The sequence below is a fragment of the Babylonia areolata genome, chromosome 6 (genome assembly GCF_041734735.1).
Source record: "Babylonia areolata isolate BAREFJ2019XMU chromosome 6, ASM4173473v1, whole genome shotgun sequence".
In the NCBI taxonomy this organism is placed as follows: Eukaryota; Metazoa; Mollusca; class Gastropoda; order Neogastropoda; family Buccinidae; genus Babylonia; species Babylonia areolata.
Window position 1 is genome coordinate 12,452,535 of NC_134881.1, and position 21,754 is coordinate 12,474,288.

Below are 21,754 nucleotides of genomic sequence, written 5' to 3' on the forward strand. Positions count from 1 at the left end.
ATATTGTTGCTACAACAATTACTCACATAAGAAATCTTGAGCCCATGAAGTGATGACGTTTACGGAAAGACGGAAGTTTCTGAAGTGTGACAAAAATAGCAGTCAGCAGTCATACGGAGACGAGTCAGTCCATCAAGACCTTCGGGATACAACAAAGTTCTAGTGTATCTGTCTGTCCGCTGCTTCCATCAAAATGTCTGGTTTGGACAGTATCCTTTTTTTGGTGTACCTAATTACGATGTGAATCAAGTTTTGTATAGGGAGTATTCAGTTCGAAAATCCCAGGTTTTCTTATCTGCTGTTTACGTTTTCATTCGGACTCTTAGATTCAATTTCATTGCACAATATTCACGGTACCACAAACGGCACATGAGACTGACTCAATGTTGGTCACGTTCATGCCTCAGGTTTCCAGATTTTGTCATTTGAAAAAAAAAGAAAAAAAAAAGAGACAACATAGTTTGCCAATTGAGGTGTGGCAACTGGTTCTACTCTTTGTTTTGCTTGTTGGTTTCTGTTTTCTTCATTTTCATTCCATTATCTAGATGACAGCATTTCACACATCGTTGTCCTGTGTGTGACAGCTGACAGCATGGATTAAATGCTGTTATTATTGTAGAAGACAACGGTTTTAAGATCCAATTTGCCTTATTTAGTACATTTTTGCGATGCATGCAAAGTTGAAGACTTGGCAAGGACCAATGAACCAGCCAAATGGACCTCAATCTTAATATGTGTTTTATCATATCAAGTATCAAGTTAGTATTGTTGTAGTTGTTCAGGGTGGGTTCTATCTTCGATACAGCGTTTTCCTCAAGAGGGTAAGGAAGAACAAGAGGGGGAGGAAAATGGAATAAACACCTCACACAAGGTCGTTTTGCAAAGATTCTCTATTCTGATCTCGTAATTGCGTCAATGCGCGACAACGCACTACAATGCGCGACAATGCGCTACAATGCGCGAGCCTCTGCACAAAAAGTACATAAACTCCATTTAATAAAACATACAAAAAGTATTTATAAAACAATATAATGAATACTGTATAAACTATATTTGTAATGTACAGCATGAAAGTATTTTGACAACACAAATATAACACTTTATCATTTGGATGAATCGATCCATAGAAATTACAAACAAAGACAATTGAGTAGAAATGAACAATAACCAAACAATCCCAGAAACGGATCACCTTTCATTCGATTACTAAAATAGTGAAATTAAGTAATCCAATTCATAACCAGAATAAATACAAAATGTTTTGACAAATAAGGAAGAACCAAATACCTATAAATAATAAGAATAATAGGACCTAACGTTAATACCATAGATATCCTCACCTCATCAGTGTGACAACAGGCCAAACATTGAAACACTAGGACCCGTCCGGTCCAGCCGATTCTCGCGCTCTGGCTTACAGTTGCTGTGACGGGATCAGCTAAGCTATCCAGAACTCTACTCACTGACACTGAGGAGCGATGATCACAATAAAATCATTTTCATAAGAAATACGCAATTGCTTCCCCTAGCATCACAAGCACCAACACGCAATTGCTTCCCCTAGCATCACAAGCAACAACACGCACGTGCAATCTCAACCACACATTCAAAGTGCCACAAAAATAAATGCTATTACAGTATAAGACCATGTCACAGAAGGTTTTTGCAGAATATTATATGTGGATAGTCAGTTTCATCATTTACACTGACACTGCAGCATCCAGTCATTTCAGATTAAAAAAAAAAAAATCCAAGTTTGAAGTGAATGTTCAGCTGTGAGTACAGTTCTGTTGAGGTTGTGGGAATGAGTTGGTTAGTTTTATTGCTGAGAGTACATTGTTTAGTAATTTATGAGTAAATTTATTTAAACTGGCCATCAGTATTAGTATATTGCTTTTGTCATTTGTATGAGATAATAAACAGAGATCATGTGTGCAGCATGCACTCAGTGCATGTAAAAGAACCCATGGCATGGAAAGGGTTGTCCATGGCTAAATTCTAGGGAAACATCCTTTCTGATATATAGTGTGCATGCACCTGACACTTGACAGTTGACTGAATGACACAGGAAAGGAATAATGAGTGCTGTCAGTCAGCTCTGCCAGGTGTGCAAAAGACTTGTTAAAGGCTTTTTAGAATTTGGTTTCTGACCAGATATAGACTTGATTAAAGTAGCAATTATAATAACACTAAGAGAGCTTTCTACTAAAGCCTTATGTACACACAAACTGATTTGTTAGATTATGGCCAATATATCAATATATCTGTTGTTTCTTACAAGTTACAGATTTATTTTTTAATTACCCTGTATACCTGAAAGGTCTGTCATTCTTTTCAGTGACAGATAATGGATCAGCCATATAATTTTAAAAGACAAAGCAGTGAGTGTAATAAAAGAACCATGAATCTTGCAGACTACATGATTACAAAGTATGATTTTGATTATCAATATATTAAAATAGTTTTTCATTAGAGATGAACTTGAGTTTGTGTATGCTATTATTATAAAGTGTGGTACATTTTGTAGACAAATCCTTAACTTGTAACAGAGCATCTGTTTAATCTCAAGTTTGCTGCCAAAGACCTGGAGAGGAATGCAAAAAAATGTGAAAAGTCAGAAAAAGAAGAGAAAGTGAAGCTGAAGAAGGTAATGTATATTAAGATATATATATATGTTCAGTAAAAAAAATATTTGTGATGGTGTGTGTGTGAGTGTGTGTGTGCATGCGTTAGTCTTGATCTCTGTTTTTTGTTTTTATTTTTCTGATGAACTCATGCCATATCCAATGCTGATTGTTTTTCATATCACCACCTCAGAATGAAGCTGTTGTCCATTTTGGCAGGCTAGTGCTAAAACAAGGAAAAATCTGAATCAGCAAATGTATATGGTCTATGTGGATTAGAATACAACTGAAATTGCCTCAGCCATTGCTTTTTTTTTCCTGCCCACCATCTGCATGCGTCAGTGGCATGAGTCCCATGCTGCTCATCGTGAGTCCTACACACACATCCCTTGCTGGGTTAATCTGCTACATTCTTGGTGCTGGCAACATACAGCGAACTATTAATATTACTGTTAGGTGACCTGGAGTACACACACAAAAGACTGCACTGCTGCTGAGTCACTTCAGTGAAGTTCAATAGTGCCTGTTCTTATTCATCACACACAGGTCACCATCTGCTAAGCCCTTTGGCTTTACTTATGGCAGTAATCACTAGTCACAGAGCCAGACTGAGTGAATGTCCCCACCACAATGGAAATTGCCACAACAGTTGTCCATGAAGCTGCCGACACCGAAGACCTTGAGGCTTGAGAAGAATTGATGGTGCTATTGCAGTTTTGCCCTCTTATGACTTTCCACACTTATAGACAGGGTTGGGTTTCTGGAACATCTCCATTGAACATTCAGTTTCTCACATTTAATCTTACTGGGTTTTTTTAATGCTTTATTTCCACAGCAGATGAGAAGAAATATATCATAATTCAACAACAACCTAACCTGCCTTTAATGTTTAATTGGGAACATTATACTCATAGTTAAATACTGCTGTGTTATGGTATGGGGATCAGGAAAACTAGTATTATGACATTTCCTGACTGTGCCAAACACTTTGAAAGAAACTAATTTTCAACGGAGATTGCTCTGCACAGCAGCGCTCGCATTCGCAGACTAATATTTAGTAATAACTCCATCCCATCGTCTTTCTGACCAGGTAGTTTGGACCAAGGAATTAACTTGAAAGAGAAGGTCCTGTGAAAGGCCATGCTTTTGAGGAAACTACTTTAATGTTGATGCTTATGTCATGTTTAAGCACATGTTTGCAAGAATGCAGACCCGCTCCCCTCAAAAAAAAAAGAAAAAAAGAAGAAAGAAAACAGAAAAAAAACTTATGCTCCATAAAGAATGGGCGGTGAGGGGGATGGGGGTGGGGGGGAGGGGAGGACTTACATAACTGTTTTCAAGTTTATGAAATGTATGTTGTTCTTTTGCAAAGCGCTGGGAACAGATACTGTAGAAATTGTCATCATTATTATGTATTTATAATGTTGTCCTGTTCTGCTTCATCAGAGTTAAAACAGTTTTAGATTTTTTTGTTTTGTGAATACTATAGAGTAACAGAGAGTCTGGAGGAAAGGAAAGAGAGCCTTTGTGAGGAATACAGAAGATGGGTGTCATCTTTTTCAGGCTATCCAAAAAGGAAACATGGAAGGGGCCAAAATCCATGCAGAGAACTCGATCCGTCAGAAGAACCAGGCTTTGAACTACCGGCGGATGTCAGCAAGGATAGACGCAGTTGCTTCCCGAGTTCAAACGGCCGTCACAACTCGGCAAGTGACAAACTCCATGGCAGGAGTCGTCAAATCCATGGAGAGTGCAATGAAGTCCATGAACCTGGAAAAGGTAAGTTGTTCGTGGTACACTGCTTACCAGGATCACTCTGCTGAAGTTTGGTACTGATGTATGGCATTGTATTATATTTGCGTGTTGTGGACTGTGGTACTAGGTTTCTGTTCACAACAGATTCCTTTCTTTGTGGAGAATTTGGGCTGCTCTTCCAGAGAAGAGAACTTGTCAGTGGTTTTTTGTTTTGTTTCCAGTTTTCCTATATCTATCTGTATTATGTTAACATATGTCAGAGTGGATTTTTCTGCTGAATTTTGCATGGGACAAATGTTTTTTTCATGGATTATTTTACTTGCACTGAGTGCATGCTGTACACAGCATCATTGCATCTTACCTGAAAAACCAGCATCTAAGCCTCCACCCAAGGTCTGTTGAGAGGGGTAAGTAAAAATCACAGTGTTTCACTGAACTGAACTTGGAGCACTTGTTTCCCTGTCAGGTGCTCTACCCTCTAAAAGAAGTAATTCTGTTAAGTCATGCTCCAAACATCATGTTAAAATTGTTTATCAGTGAAAAGTTCACTTCAGTTTTATCTGGATTATTCAAATCACCCTTCTAGTGTTAAAAGTTTAGCATAGAAGCAGAGGATATTCTTTCTTTGATTTAACATCTTTTCACTTTGATATCAGACATGATGTATGTGTGTTTGTGTATGAGAGGTGAGGGGTGGTAGTTAAAGGGGGTATACAGAGAGAGGATAAATTAGAAGCAGAGGTCGTGACTGAACAGTGTTTTGTTTTTCAGGTGTCCCAGTTGATGGATCGTTTTGAGCAGTCCTTTGAGAACCTGGATGTTCAGTCGCAAGTGATGGAAGGAACCATGTGCAACACCTCCACCCTGACCACCCCACAGGGAGAAGTGGACAACCTCATGCAAGAAGTGGCTGACGAGGCAGGGTAAGTCGTCTTTCTTGGTAACTGTTCACTTTCATACTGCTGAGGTTTTGCATTGGGAAGCAGGACAGGTGGGTGAAGGGGTGGGGGGAGAGGGGGGTGGAGTTCATAGGAGTGTGTTTATACAGGTTTTATTTAGAAAATGGTAACAACAAATCCACATTTATTTACACTTACTTTGCCGTCATCCACTAATACAGACTCCAACAGGGATCTGATTCCTATTCTGTGCAAACTCCAACTCTACCAAAGTGGAGAGATCAAAAGTAGCTGCGGCCAGTTGACCTCCTTAGTACATTACCTTCCTTGCGCAGTGCCTTCTTTTCTGGCAGCTATTTTCTTGTATAATAACTGTGGATTCTCTGCTCTTCTTTTGTTGTTTTTGGTTAGGAGTTGCTTTCGGTGTTTCATGGATTTGGGATGATTTTCCATTGACAGCGCTTTCAGAGAACAGTGTTGCTGACTGTTTCTTGTTGTTTCAGGCTTGAGCTAAACATGGACTTGCCTTCAGCTCAGGGTTCAGCCATTGGGTCCACTGCCACTTCACAGGCTTCTCAGGAACAGGTCAGACTTGCACTCTTCTATCTTCGTGTGTGTGTGTGTGTGGTGTATATATGTGTTTACAAGTATGCGTGCGCGCGTGTTTGTACGCGCATATGTGCTTACCTGTACAATGTTCTGTCTTTGTGTGTGTGTGTCTGTGTGTACAGGTGTGTAAACGTATGGGTGTGGTTGTGTATGTGTGAGAAAGCTGATGAAAGGAGCAAGGCAGGACTGGAATTGAAGAAAGAGAGGGTGGGGGGTATGGAATGGAGATAGTATGACTGATTGACAGAGCAAATAAGTATGTTAGTTTCTGTGTGAGGAGTATGTCTTTGTAAAGACGATGTTTGAATATACATAGAGATTTCCATTGCAAAAATGTGAATGTGTATAATTATGTGTCGATTTTCATCGTAACACTTTTCTTTATGAGGTGTCTGAGGGTGCTATGTGCATATATTTGTAAATGTATTTACATGAGTATCAGTCATACTTTGATCATTAGCTAAGCTCTTAAGTGCTATCTAAAAATATGTTGTTTTACTCTGTTTTTGATTTTGCAGGACGAGTTGACAAGTCGGTTGGCCAAACTGCGACAAATGTAAAATGAACAAAGAGGGTTCTGTGGAACGACTATTTTAGACTTTTTTTTTTCTGAGACTGCATCCAGTTGTGCAGCAATTTGCAATCCGTCATGGATGGGTGAATGTTAAGGGGTGGGTCAGTTGAGTCGATCATCTATTTCTTCTCATTTTTGTTACAAAACCATTTGAAGAAATTTGTCTGGTTCAGGATGTGACATTTTCAACTTTTCCTTCCTGTGTTACTCCTTTTTTCTTTTGGACATTTTATTTTATATTATTTTATTTTATATTGCGTATCAACAAATTTTGAAATTCTGTTAATTTGAAGACTTTTTTTTTTTTTTTTTCGTAGCATGTGATCATGTTTCTGGATTTAAGGACTGCTTGTGGTAGTATCATCATGAATCTAGAGGTAACATTATTTGAATCTGTTGTTGTCTTTTACATTGATTTGATTGCTTCATTTGTATGCTTGGTAGTGTCCATTTACTTGTTCATACTTGTGCCCTTCTGTGAACCTACTATTTCAGGATAATGAAAGTAATTTAACCTCCTGTTTTTTCTGTTTTTATTCTGTTAGTTATGTATATATTAGGAAATAGATAACTAATATATGTGTTTGCATTACTATGTTGCTTGCACTTTGTACAGAATTTGTTGAAAAACAACAGCAAAAAAACAACAAAAACACACACACACACAGGGATTTTGTTTTGAGGCAGTTACGGTTGGAATTATGAGTGTATCTTAGAATCAGATGAGTTAATGAACTTTGGTCAAAACAAGAATTAGTTTTTCATATTAACTGGAAACATCATTCTTGTGTAAATCAGAATCATTGTATGAAAATTTTAAGAGTTTTGTATAAAATGACAGAAGAAAAATCAAGGTAGGAAATTTGTCACCTGTGATGGGTTTTTTTTTCTTTTTTTTTCATATTTATATATATATATATATATATATAAAATGTCCACTGGCCACTTGAATGGTAGAGAATGTGTTTTTAGAGTGATTGTTGTAGGGGTGATGGTTCTGTCAGAAGTATTCTGTATTTTGGCTGTAAACTATCACACAGATGCACACACTTATAGTCAGTTTTTTACTTACATGGACAGACACACCAGGAAATACATTAGTTATGGCATAGAAGAGACAACTCAAAAGTTAAGAATGAAAAAAAAGTTAATGAAAGTGTTTCAGGACTGTTGATATAAACCATCAGAATCAATGTTGTCTTTCCAAACCAAACAAATGAAATGAAAATGCATGTTTATAACACAGACACCAGCATGACACAAATTAGATGGACGCAAACACAGTAGTGCCTTGTCCCAGTCAATATTCTTTCCAAATTCAGGTAGAGTTATGTAAGTGTACATGCCAGTGCAGAGTACATTTCTTGAATGTAAATGATTTTAAAATGTGTTCATTTTCTCTTTTTGTCTATCCATGCCAAGCATGTGTGTTAAACAGTGTTGTTTTTTTCATAAAACGATTTTTTATGGTTAGTGGTTGTTTTAAAATGAATGCTTTAGTGTGAAATGTACATAGTCAGGCATATCTGTGTGTGTTTTTCCCTTACCCTTGAAACAAGTTTTATTCACATTTTCATTCAGTCTGAGTCCTGTACAAAAAGTAAAAATGTAATAAATTGTTGTTCTGTGTATGAAAAGATACTGGGCTTTGTCCAATCTTTTTTGTTCTCTTTTGTGTGTGCTGAGGATAAATGTGTGCGTTTCAGTCTGTCTGTCTATGTATTTCTATTTATCCCTTATGAGTTTTTTACCCCCAAATACATAACTTATAGACTATATGTAGTGACTGTGTTAACAATAGAAGAAGAAAAGATACATCCGCACTTGTATGTACACATGTTTTCATTTAAACTTGCTTTCATGCGTCTGTACATGTGCACCCAGTGGCATGTGCACTTACAATACAAAACAGTACGATATCACTTTAAGGATCTCTCACAGGGGGACGTTTTGTGTCTGCTCACACATACATCAAAAATCACATATAAACGCAATGGTAAACGCACACTATCAGCACACTGAAACAAATGCATTGCACACTTGCAAAGTGATTTGCTGTTGCAGAATCCAGCAAGGACTTCAGTTCCCATCATATAGAATGTGTTCATGCATGTAGGTTATGATTATGATGAAAAAAACCAGAACTGATAGTTGTAGAAATAAATAGGATTTAATTTTGCTGTATGTTTTACCACATAAGCAACATGGATAGTTTTTGTGAGGTACTAAATATAAATCAGTTAAGTAACAGTTCAGTTTTGCTTGCTTGGGCTCGGTCCTACTCTGCCTCGTGGGGTGTGAACGATGCAACAATGCGTGAAAAAGAAGCCACGTCTAAACCGAATCTCAGTTTCTGCTTGCAATGGACATTTTCAGAAATGAAGCTGCAGAAACAGCACTTTCAAGTTACTGTACATCACTGTTGCCTCCCATTCCCTGTAAGATATGATTTGCCTGAAACTAATGGACAAAACCATGGAGGGAGGAAATCAGATCAAACAGGCTTGATTAATTGGTAAAACATAGATGTCTAAATTGTAAACTATTATATTCATTTTAACTTAATTTTTCATTTCATTTTTCCCACGTATCTGTACTGATTCGTTTATAACTTGAAATAATCTTTTCATTTGATTTTCCCCCATGTCTCCATATTCTTGCAAGCAAAGCAAACTTTTCACTTCAACTTTGCTGGTTTGTTAACTGCAGATGTTTAACGATGAAAAACAACAAATTTTAATGCAAAAAATAGACAAAACAAGTGAAGACAAAAAATAAGATAGAAGAGTAGGCGAAAGAGAAGTTGAGGTGTTTCACTTTGTTCATAAGGATAGCAAAATATTCTCATCTCGACCGTAAAATATTGATAAAATGATTTAACTCAAATCTGATGCTCAGGGGAATGATGGGAGGAAATGCCAAAAACAATTTGTGTACATATGGAAACAATAATAAATACTGAGGCAACTTGCTGCCATATTTTCAGAGGATTGTGTATATTCTGAAATGGTGTAGAATGTTGGAGCAATCTGATGCTGGTTTAGGTTATGAAAAATGATGCATGGTATAAACATAGGAATTATTTCATGTCTCTCTGGCAGTGCTAAGTTTGTTTAGCATTAAGAATTTTCGAAAGTCTGTGGAGTTAGCATAGACGGGAACTTTCTTACCACTAAGCAAACATTGCACTTAGATAACAGCCTTGGTTGTCAGCATTCATATGAACATGGGAGTTGACTGAACATGGTTTCAACTCAAAATGTGTCTAAAAGCAGAGTTTGTGACTGATCAGGCAGAACTTAGAAACATGACACGAGAGATGACAAACATTGCCTGACTTAGGATCATGTCAGAATGTTGACGCCATTGATTGTTACCATCCATGCTGAAATCTGGAAATACAGAGAACTAACCGTGGTTATTCAACCATGACAGTGGTCTGGGGACTGATGTTATTACACTTCTGGTTATTGTATAACCTGCCCTACAAAAACACGCCTCTTAGAATAATTCACCCAGATTTAAATCTTACCATGAAAAATTGCACAGTATCCAAATGAGATAACACGATGTAACTGCATAATCACTTATACCCTTCTGTGACAGTACACACATACACATGACAGACGCAACAGCCGAGTGTTTAATGCGTTGGACTGTCAATCTGAGACTCGCTGGTTTGAATCCCGGTCACGGCACCCGGTGGGTAAAGGGCGGAGATTTTTCTGATCTCCCAGATCAACAGATGTGTACAACTGCCAGAGCCTGAACCCCTTTCGTGTGTATTCGTATGCAGAAGATCAAATACGCACATTAAAGATCCTGTGATCCATGTCAGCGTTTGGTGGGTTATGGAAACACTGAAAACTGTCATACATGTTAAAACCACTAATGAATATGAGTGAATATGCAAGTTGCAGCCGACAAAGAAGAACACACACACACATGATGAATAAGTTCTGTTCAAATATAAATGCCCTTGATGGGCTTGACAAAGCTTATTATTGTTTGTGCACATATGTGAAAAGAAGGGGCATATAAAACCTTTTCGGCTGCAGCTGTGACATTGTTGTTGTCACTGAATCTGCTCTACAAGTTGTACCAATGCATATGGCAGCTGGCTCCTGTACCGCCTCATAATTGCTAGATCATATTGTAGCTATCGGCCATTTTCGTGTGCTGTGGTGTGACACAGTGACCTGCACGAACTTGTTAACCCCTATGTCAGTGAAGGGCTGTCACCTCACGGAGATAAGACGGAACTCATAGGTCAGGATGTCAGTGAAGGGCTGTCACCTCACTGAGATAAGACAGAGCTTACAGGTCAGGATGTCAGTGAAGAGCTGTCACCTCAGGGAGATATGACAGAGCTTACAGGTCATGGTGTCAATGAAGGGCTGTTACTTGACACGGCTTCAAGTCTTCAACATTCATTATCTAAGGCAGGCAGAATGTAGACATGAACAACATTTAATTATGAACATTCGATCTTGTGTGTGTGTGTGTGTGTGAGAGAGAGAGAGAGAGAGAGAGAGAGAGAGCGTGTGTATGATGCACACATACAACTACTATTCGTGTTGTATATTTTTCATGGGCAAAAGGGTAGAGAGGGGAGAGAGAGCAGAGTTTGGAGGCGGAGGGGTGGTGAGGGTGGTGAGAGAATCAGTGAACGGGAGGCCCATCGCCTGTTCATGTAAGGGAGACAATCGAAATAAAACTACCTCTGCTCTCACCACAGTTTTCTCCCTTAAACTCTCTCTCTCTCTCTCTCTCTCTCTCTCTCTCTCTCTCTCTCTCTCCACTTTTCTCTTTTATTTTCTGCGTTACTCTCTGTCGGCCTATCTGTCTCTTTCTTTCTTTTTTTTGTCTCTCCTCCTCCTTTCACCCCTGTCATCCATGTCAACAATCCTCTTCTGACTATAATAATTGATGGTTAAGTTTTCACTTCATCAGTGTCTTGTGAGCACAGTTCATCTTGAAAAACATTATTTTTGGTCTTATCTATCGGGTGCCTGCATGGCTCAGTTGGTCAGTCACCGTTCTCTCAATCAGAAGGTTGTGAGTTCGAGCCTCAGAGTACGCCCAAAATCTGAAGAGTAGGAATGTGGGATAAAACGAAACCAACCGAAAAAAAAAAAAAAAAAAAAAAAGCCATTGAAATAGGAGTCCAAAAAAATAAAACATGACCACCACCCCCCCACCCCCCCAAAAAAAAAGTTTAAAAAAAAGTAGAACAGTGTGAAAAACCAAATTGGAAGAAAAATGAAATTTAGCTTTTTTTGGGGGGGTGGGGTTGTTGTTGTTGTAGCTGTTATATATATATATAGATATAGATATATATATGCATAGACATGTGTGTATGTATATTTGTGTGTATACATACGTATATATGCGTGTACATGTGTAAATTTTTGAACGTCAGTAAAGGAGCCACGATAGTGTATTGAGCAAGACAGTTCAGTTCTCCTCACCCGAATACGCGTTGTTCGAATCTGCCTTCAGGGCTATTCTTTTTTTTCTTTTTTTTTCTTTTTACTCCGAAACTTTATAATAACAAATACAGAAGACATTTTAACAATTAGATTTTTTTAAAGAATATCACAAATGAGTCTTGAAGGCCTTGCCTCTCTTGTATTTGTTTTTCCTATCGAAGTGGATTTTTCTACAGAATTTTGCCAGTGGGTTCTTTTACGTGCGCTAAGCGCATGCTGCACACGGGACCGCGGTTTATCGTCTCATCCGAATATCACACTTATCCACTCTTACATAACCATACTCATATTCTTTATTCTTGATAAAAACTCTGCTTAAAATCATCTGATCTATATCAACATATTAATCATGCCTAAGTACACATAAACATATACTGTCATGTAATTTCACAAATGCTGATGGTCTTCTGGTGGTCAGAATGCACCCAAACACAGAAGGCACTGTTCAGTCAGCTGCTTTCTCTGCCTCCAGGTCTTTGTGAAACATGTCCTTGGCTTGCTGCACCAGGCTGGGTTTGAGGAAGAAATCAATGGCAGTCATCGCCAATGCTTTAGCCACCACGAGGGAATAATTCTCCGCCTCTTCGGTTTCTGAAAAAAACAAACAATAGGACACAAATGTCAAAGATCACTTACTTCATGACATCCTGTTTACATCCTGACTGGACTAAGATCAAGAATACATACGAACAGGTTTTTTTTTTTTTTTTTTTACACTGATGAATCTCAGCTCCAAAACACTGACACTTCTTTTAAACTAATCTTTTTACATCTGACTGCTTCCTGGACATTTAGAACTAGATGACTTAGAACAAATGCCAGCTAAAATCAAACACATTTTAAAACAACCCAGAAATATAAAACGAAATAAAAACACCTGTACTATAATTATAGCAAATACTGTATACTTCCAGACAGCAGTATATACCCATACTCATACCCATACTCATCGATCATCTGTCGCTCAGACACTTACTGGCTTGTGTTGCAAACGCTGGGGTATGGGCACTTGCTTGGGTTCCAAAGTAAAACTCGGGATGAATACTGGGTACCACACGAGACACGTTGCCCATGTCAGTGGATCCATCCTCCAAGAGCACATTGGCCAGGTCTGTCTCTTGCTGTACGCCTACCCTCTGAGCATTCTCCGTATACAGTGTTGCCATCACATCGTTAGTCACCAGTGAAGAGTAGGACACACCAAACTCGATGTCAAACTGGAAAATGATATCCCACAAGGGAATTTCAAAGAGAATAAATGAGAATTGAAAACAATTTTTTTTATAAAGTGAAATGAAGATAGAAAATATAGAATCTGAATGGTCAAGCTGAAATGATTTGGACAAAATAAAACGGTAGTCTCAAACACACACACACACACACACACACACACACACACACACACACACACACACACACACACACACACACACACACACACACACACTGTAACACTCTTAGTGATCAATTGTGTCACTACTTTACAGACCTCAAATAAACACTGAAATGTGATATCTACTTAGACTTAAGTGCCCCTGTGATGAAAGGATGCTGAAAAAACGTGCCACAGTACCCGGACTTTTTAAAGTACTGTATTTTATTGAAAGTGATTCTAATGATACATAAAGTGCAAGATATTACATGGCGCACATTGAAATGATGGACAAATGATGCTTTGATTGCTCACTGATGAACACGTATGTTAAGGGTAGGGGATACAGTCATGGCAGCATGCTTTGTAAGTTTCCATATCTCTAGCTTATGAAGTCGACAATTTTTAGCTCTGTCTAATATCACACGAATGTAGAGAAGTTTAAAGGAAGAGAGAAAGACACACACACGCACGCACGCACACGCGCGCGCACGCACACACACACACACACACACACACACAGAGTTCCAATCACAGACACCTACCTCACAACCACTGGCCTTTGCAGCAGCTTCCACACAGCCGAGCACCTTGTCTTTGAGCACGAGCATTTCTGGGTCTGTGGGTGTGCGGATATAGTAGTGGAGTTCCGTGAGGTCAGGGATGATGTTGGGCTTCACACCCCCCTTCGTTATCACTCCTGCAATGAACCAAGTCCTTGGGGATGAATGCCTTCTGGCAGTCCTTTTATACTTTTCATTCAGTCATAGTCTTTTATCTAAGAATATATTATTTGCAAACGATAACCATCGACACAGATGACGAGAAGTACAAGCCGTATTTAGTTCATAAAATGCTACACGATTATTAGGGTCACTCATTATGCTTTGCAACCTGGTTTTTCAACAACACTAACAACCAACCTGTCTTGTCCATTTTTTCGAAGAACCCCCCATTAGCCTGCTCACATGTTACCATCCTCTCAAACCAGCTATCCATGACACCTGACCACCACGCTGACTGGGGTAGATCCAAAATGACACCCTCAAAGAAAGCTCGGTCGTTTTTGACGCTCTGAAACTGCTTTCCCTTCAAATGCCTCTAAAAAAAGGGAACAAAAACCAGTCACAGGGGCGAAGTCAGAGGAACATAGTGGGTAAGTGACCAGCTGAACATCAATGTTGGCCAGAAAATCCACAGTTGCAGCTGCTGTGTGCACGCTGGCATCGTCATGATGGAGCAGTCGACCACGGACACCCGTTCGGGGACGGTGTTTTCACCATGCCTGGAAGACTTCATGCAGACAGTGGTTAACATCCAATCAGCTGTAACCGTCTTTCTGTCCTCAAGCAGTATGGCGGCAACGTGGCCGGGTTTGCAAAGAAACACGCTATCATTTGTTTGGAAGCACTTCTGTTTCTTTTTAATTTTACATGTTATTTCACATCTGGGAATAACATACACTGCTAACTGTTGCTTCGTGTCAGGGTCGTATCGGTATACCCAGGTTTCGTCTCCTGTTACGATGTCTGTCAGACACGAGTTGACCTACTTCTGTCAAATATTTTTAACATGTGGGTGCACCAATCCACCCTACCCCGCTTCTGCTCTTCACTAAGGTTAATAGTCCTCCAGGTGACCATAACCCCGCCTTACCCCAGCAGGGCGGGGGTAGGGGATTTTTCATGATGACACCCCAAAGATTTTATTAATTTGCCACCAAAATATGCCAAAAATGAATTACGGTATGAATATACCAGGGTATGGTTAAAAGAATGCACTGCTTTTGTATGGTAGCGAAAGTGTGTGATAACAAAACATGATAGTACATTGTTATTGGTGAAGTGTTCTGTTTGACTATGATAAGGTTTGTAAAGTTTCATATTACTCAGCCTTCTGCTATCAAGAATGACCTGATAAGGTGTACCCAAGAGCTACAGACGTTCTATTACTGACGCGAACCATATCTGCTTTATGGTTTGGTCAGTTGTTGTTTTTTATAATTTTTTTAAAGTTTTTTTTTTTACATAATTACTTGTCTCAAATAATGTAATTTGTGATGTCATAATCCAGACGATGTTTATCAATAAAAAAAAAAGAAAAAAGAAAAAACCCCACAAAAAACCCCTTCTTCATTGGCGGTTGCGAAAAGTGTGGCCAACAAAAACAGCAGACAATTTCGAGTTAATTGCAGAATTAGACTCTGGTCTTTCCTCTCGAGTTGCAGAAAGGATCACGGAGTTGTTCACGTGCACTAGCAAACTGTGCCGTCTTTCCTTTCTTGCCACCAAAGACTGAACCTCTTTCTTATGCTTCACTTCACTCCAGTGGAGTGATGGCCTAGAGGTAACGCGTCCGCCTAGGAAGCGAGAGAATCTGGGCGCGCTGGTTCGAATCACGGCTCAGCCGCCGATATTTTCTCCCCCTCCTTGAGTGGGGGTCTGGACACTAGTCATTCGGATGAGACGATAAACCAAGGTCCCATGTGCAGCATGTATTTAGCGCATGTAAAAGAACCCACGGTAACAAAAGGGTTGTTCCTGGCAAAATTCTGTAGAAAATCCACTTCGATAGGAAGAACAAATAAAACTGCGCGCAGGAAAAAAATATAGAAAAAATGGGTGGCGCTGTAGTGTAGCGACACGCTCTCCCTGGGAAGAGCAGCCCGAATTTCACACAGAGAAATCTGTTGTGATAAAAAAGCAATATAAATACAAATTAATAGTATACTTTTGTAAGTTTTTTAAAATACTATTTTAGGGGCTTTAAGATGCCCATTTGCGTCCTCGAAAAGTTCCTGTGCGCTTTGTATGAAATAAAGAGCTCACTGGGCATACCCTGCAGAATGAGATAAGCAAACAGACTCTGCTTTCTTATAACTCATCAGTTCAAGCTGCACTTATCCCACCATTCTGATCAGGATCTGTCCTTGGTGATTACATGGGTTTGAAGACTAACCGCGTTGAGTTACGCTGCTGGTCAGGCATCTGCTCGGCAGATGTGGTGTAGCGCATATGGATTTGACCGAACGCAGTGACGCCTCCTTGAGCTACTGATACTGATACTGAAATACTCCCACCCTGTAATATAAGAAACAATTCATGTCACACATGTTTAAAAAAGAAAAGATAAGACAAGAAAAGAGAGCAGAACATAATGTAGACTCTTACCATGAACTCTCCAGGCTGGGTGCATCTGCTGTCTGAGGTGTGAAATGTTGGTGTAGCACATGACAGCTGCGTCCAGGGCGTTGACCCCTTTCCAGGGATGACTGGAGGCATGGGCTGCCTTGCCGTGATAACGGATTGTCACTCTGCCATGCACACAGTGTAAGGACGATATCAATCACACACACACACACACACACACACACACGCACACACACAACAGAGTTGGGCAAGAATTGTTTTGTTTTGTTTCACGCTGTGTGTGTGTGTGTGTGTGTGTGTGTGTGTGTGTGTGTGTGTGTGTGTGTGTCTGTAACTGTGTGTGTGTGTGTGTGTGTGTGTGTGTGTGTGTGTGTGAAGAGGAGAGTAGGGGGTTGCATCAAGCTCTACAACAGGCACACCACATTGTGACTCTGGAACAGCCTGATTCTTAAAAAAAAAGCAATGAAAAAAGGAAGGCAACAAAATGTGTGTCCACACAAAATACACACAATGTATTTGCAAAGTATAGAGGCGTGTCCACATATGATACACAGTGTGTCATATATAGGTGTCTCCACACACGATATATAGAGTGTCATTGCAGTTCATATAGGTGTGTCCTCACATGATGCGTACTGTGTGACTCCATACGTCATGCATACTGTTTAACTGCAAGGTATACATGTGTGTCCATACATGATAAACAGTGTCTCATTACACGGTATATAGGTGTGTCCACACTTTATACATACTGTGTCATTGCAAAGTATACAGGTGTGTCCACACAAGATACATAGTGTCACGTGTGTGATTGCACGGTATAAAGGTGTGTCCACACATTATACATACTGTGTCATTGCAAAGTATATAGGTGTGTCCACATATATTGACACCTATGGTGTGATTGCAAGGTGTATAGGCATGTCCACATAATATCATAATACCTACTCTGTCATTGCAAGGAAGATAGGTTTCTTGAGGTTGAACTGGGAAGGGTGAGCCATCATGGCCAGGTCCACATCAGAGAACGCCCCTTTGTTGATGAGGGCCACCTTGCCCCCTCCTCCCTCTTCAGCCGGGGTTCCCATCACTGTCAGCTGTCAGAAACATGGTATGGAGTAGAACTGTGTCTGCTGCAGAAACTTGGTATAGAGTAGCATCGTGTTATATCTATACTCCTGCTGTCAGAAACATGGTATGGAGTAGCATTGTGTCATATCTCTACTGCTGGTGTCAGAAACATGGTATGGAGTAGTTTTGTGTTATATCTCTACTGCTGGTGTCAGAAACATGGTATGGAGTAGCTTTGTGTTATATCTCTACTGCTGGTGTCAGAAACATGGTACAGAGTAGCATTGTGTGATATCTCTACTGCTGCTGTCAGAAACATGCTATAGAGTAGCTTTGTGTTATATCTCTACTCCTTCTGTCAGAAACATGGTGTAGAGTAGCATCGTGTTATATCTCTACTGCTGGTGTCAGAAACATTCTATAGAGTAGCTTTGTTTTATATCTCTACTCCTGCTGTCAGAAACATGTTATAGAGTAGCTTTGTGTTATCAGTATCTCTACTGCTGCTGTCAGAAACATGGTATGGAGTAGCTTTGTGTTATATCTCTACTCCTTCTGTCAGAAATATGGTGTAGAGTAGCTTTGTGTTATATCTCTACTGCTGGTGTCAGAAACATTCTATAGAGTAGCTTTGTTTTATATCTCTACTGCTGCTGTCAGAAACATGGTATAGAGTAGCAACGTGTTATATCTATACTGCCGCTGTAGAGAGCAAATAGTGAGTCTGTCGCCCATCACTGTCAACCACAGTCAAAGAAACGGACCACACAAGTTCTGTCATTACAGCAGCAGTTATATGACTTCAAACACTTCATGGTGTTTGCTGGATACGGTTGTGTTTGTGTCAGGTGTAACAGGGTTGTAATGTGGTGTGCCTGTATGCTGTGCAGTAACACAGAATGTGTCATGTATAGACACACCATTACACCGAGCAATGAAACAGAATGTATTACCTGTTGACACACATACATACTTTTGCAATGACAAAGTGTGTATTGTGTGTGAACACACATCTTGCTGCCTTTAAGAAAATGGATCATGCTGTTCTGGTGCATGGTACCAGGTATTTTCTGATTTAGACTGACATATTTTTAGGCTGGATTCAGTCATGTTCGTGTCAGGTGTGACAGGGTCATAATGTGGTGTGCCTTTTGTGGACGGAGCTTGATGCAACCTCCTACTCTCCCCTTCACTCACACAATCATATACATAACCCTCCCCCTCCACCACACAATCAAAAATATGTACAATAACACACACACACACACACACACACACACACACACACACACACACACACACACACACACACACACACACACACACCATACCTTTCCACTCCCAGTAAACTCCGGAGCCTGAAGAGCAGCCTGGATGCCCAGCGAGGCGGCTATCCCCAGCATAGCGATCAGGTTGTGGCCACAGGCATGGCCAATGCCCGGCAGTGCATCATACTCACACAGCACAGCAATGTTGGGGCCGTCACCTTGGCTCTTCACGTTGTTGGGCCCAGCACGGAAAGCAGTATCCAGGTGAAACTTTCTCTCCACACTGAAGCCGTTTTCTTCCAGAAACTGGGTCAGCACTTGGTGGGCATGTTTCTCTTCATAACACAGTTCTGGGTGGTTCCAGATGTCCTGACTGAGAGCCTTCAAGGCCGTCATCTTGGCGTCGATGGCATCACAGGCAATCTGCTTCAGTTTGTCCTCATTTGCCATTTCTGCAAATACAAAACAAACAAAAAACCAAACAAAAAAACAAACAAAAAACACACAAAAAAACAAACAAACAAACAAACAACAACAATAAAAGAAAGAAAGAAAAAGAAATCCTCAATTTGACTGCATCTGTGTATAATGACAAATGAGAGGGGCACAGTATTTGTGTGTACAGTCTGTCACGATTGACTTGTCAAAAGTCAAAATGTTGGATCCAGTGATCCTATGTGTTTGTGCATATGCATGTACATGTATGTGTCTGTATAGTCATGCTTTTTCAAATGAATGCAGCACTATTCTGAATTAAGTTTTAAAAAGAAAATAGAATCCAGAAAAAGAATCAAGTCTGAACTTATACCTCCTTGGTAGTTTTATTACACGCACTCACACACACACACACACACACACACACACACACACACACACACACACACACACACACACACACACACACACACACACACACACATTACCACTGCTTAAAAGTGATGGAACTGCCAATGCTGTGTGCTTGATCTTCTCACAAAGTGAATTTTTTCTCCTGCACTTGCCACAAAACTCTCCCCTGTGAGCACACACTAAAACTGTCGGCTGCAATATCGTAAATGAGAAGGTAAAACCAAACACCCTGTGGCGATAACCGGCCGTAAACAAATTACAGGATTTCTGGGTCAGGGTTGTTGCGATAACTTGTATCTTGTACCAGTCTCATGATCTGGTTGAAAAATGCATGACTCTACATATTCTACATGACCAAGCAAATCCTCCATACATTTGGCGTGACTTCTACACCGAATCTAATCACATGAATAACCCAGCAAATCTCCCAGTACCTTGGGTATGAAATCTACTCATACGAGAGGTGTTCATTAAATATTTCCCCTGAACCACTTCCAATGGACTGAGAGGAACGAAACTTGGCACAGTTATTAGTCTTTCTCTACATAGGCATCATCAAGGGTTACACACTTCTCCCTTCGCTTTTTGCAGGTGTGAAGACCTTGCCTGTAGAAGTCTGCAGGTTGCGCCAGAAGTAACAACTTGACCCCGGAAATAAGCGTTTCATCGTCTGGGAAGTGCTTGTCCTTCGAAAATGACTTCATGGTTGGAAAAAGGTGGAAGTCAGATGGTGCGAGGCCGGGTGAGTAAGGATTTCATAGTCGCAGGACCACGCTTCCGTCTGAGCAACACGCGGGTTGTGAACTGGCGCATTATTTTGCAGGAGGCGAACACCTTTGGTCAGCATGCCACACCTCTCGGTTTTGATGGCCTTCCGCAATTTTTGCAGCAATGAAGCGTTGTATGTCCCGCCTAATTGCGGTACCCTTTGCCAGGAAATCCATATTCACTACTCCACGCTGGTCCCAAAAAACCGCGTGACCATGACCTTGCATGCCAAGGGTTGGACACGTGCCTTCTTTGGAGGTGTTGAGCCATGATGCTTTGATTGGGCTTTAGTCTCTGGATCATAGCGATGGACCCATGTTTCGTCCTCCTGTGTGATTAGTCTGTTGAGGAAGTCCTCCTGGTTTTCTTGGCATGTTGTCAAATGAGCCTTGGAGCACATGACTCGTTCCTGCTTCTGGAAAAGTGTGAGCAACCTGGGAATCCATCGTGCAGACAACTTCTGCATGTGCAAATGGTCGATGAGATTTCCAGACCCCACACTGTTCTTGACATCTTGGGCTATTGGCGAACGGTTATTTGGCGATCCTCCAAAATGGCGGCCTCCACTTGCCGGATGGTGTCTTCATCAGTGGCGGACTGTGGTTGCCCGGGAATGGGAGCCATTCCAACGAAGTCCGACCACACTTGAACTGACGATGCCAGTGCTTGACTACGCCATACGATGGGACATCCTCCCTATGTCTCTTCATCTCATCGAATGTCTCTTTTGGTGTGCGGCCTCTCAAGTACAGAAACTTGATGACTGCTCTGCATTCAACTGGCTCCATTATCACACCTTATTCCACCATAGCAACTGTAAAAGAGAAACTGTAAAGAGTTTAGAGATGCAACTTATCACGTGAACTATAGAGATGTATTATTATACAAGTGCAATTTCAGTCTCCTACAATAATCGGAAGTAAGTCAGAGGAAATCTTTATTGAACATCCCTCGTATGAATCACATGCATGATCCAGCAAATCATACTAGACAATCAATTGGGAGTTAAAGGGGCGGGGGTGGGGGCGTGGGGGCATAGGGATGGGAAGGGGAAGAGTATCTCATATGAACATGATGCTAAGCACTTTGGATCAAACACATTCAATATCTGTCAGCTGAGTTCAGCAATGCTGTGGTTATTGTGCAACATACGCGAACCGCTGTTTGCACTTGTGCATCTGATGTTTCGTTCAGCAACAAAGTAACATCATCCTGAACCGGTCTTTCACATCAGTGTACAAAGCTGTGGTGCAGGAAATAGGGATCTGTACAGACGTTCATCACACAGAAGGATGAATATCTTGAAGAAGTGTAATATATTGCC

At 40.4% G+C, this 21,754-nt stretch overlaps 2 protein-coding genes across 2 annotated transcripts; one reads left to right on the forward strand and one right to left on the reverse strand.

Moving 5' to 3' along the window:
- The first annotated feature begins 70 nt into the window (after positions 1-70).
- LOC143282743 (charged multivesicular body protein 1b-like) lies at positions 71-8,102 on the forward strand. Its single transcript, XM_076588490.1, has 6 exons — positions 71-209; positions 2,550-2,647; positions 4,188-4,403; positions 5,151-5,302; positions 5,782-5,863; positions 6,406-8,102. Exons 1-6 carry the CDS (start codon positions 194-196, stop codon positions 6,445-6,447), a joined length of 606 nt encoding a protein of 201 aa, XP_076444605.1. The 5' UTR covers positions 71-193; the 3' UTR covers positions 6,448-8,102.
- On the reverse strand, positions 7,902-19,867 carry LOC143282742 (xaa-Arg dipeptidase-like). Its single transcript, XM_076588489.1, has 7 exons — positions 19,737-19,867; positions 18,877-19,265; positions 17,423-17,571; positions 16,496-16,638; positions 13,871-14,025; positions 12,930-13,170; positions 7,902-12,544 (listed from the first exon to the last, which is right to left on the reverse strand). Exons 2-7 carry the CDS (start codon positions 19,261-19,263, stop codon positions 12,399-12,401), a joined length of 1,221 nt encoding a protein of 406 aa, XP_076444604.1. The 5' UTR covers positions 19,264-19,265; positions 19,737-19,867; the 3' UTR covers positions 7,902-12,398.
- Between the last annotated feature and the right edge of the window lie 1,887 nt (positions 19,868-21,754).

What these genes read in the sequence shown, in the direction of transcription:
- LOC143282743 (XM_076588490.1), top strand. An exon ending in AGTCCATGAACCTGGAAAAG is followed by an intron (nt 4,404 to 5,150) that starts GTAAGTTGTTCG and finishes TTTGTTTTTCAG; the next exon opens with GTGTCCCAGTTGATGGATCG. An exon ending in CACAGGCTTCTCAGGAACAG is followed by an intron (nt 5,864 to 6,405) that starts GTCAGACTTGCA and finishes TTGATTTTGCAG; the next exon opens with GACGAGTTGACAAGTCGGTT.
- LOC143282742 (XM_076588489.1), bottom strand. Translation starts at nt 19,263, where the DNA reads ATGGCAAATGAGGACAAACTGAAGCAGATTGCCTGTGATGCCATCGAC. An exon ending in AGTTTACTGGGAGTGGAAAG is followed by an intron (nt 17,572 to 18,876) that starts GTATGGTGTGTG and finishes TGTTTCTGACAG; the next exon opens with CTGACAGTGATGGGAACCCC. An exon ending in CAAAGGCCAGTGGTTGTGAG is followed by an intron (nt 13,171 to 13,870) that starts GTAGGTGTCTGT and finishes ATCATTTTCCAG; the next exon opens with TTTGACATCGAGTTTGGTGT.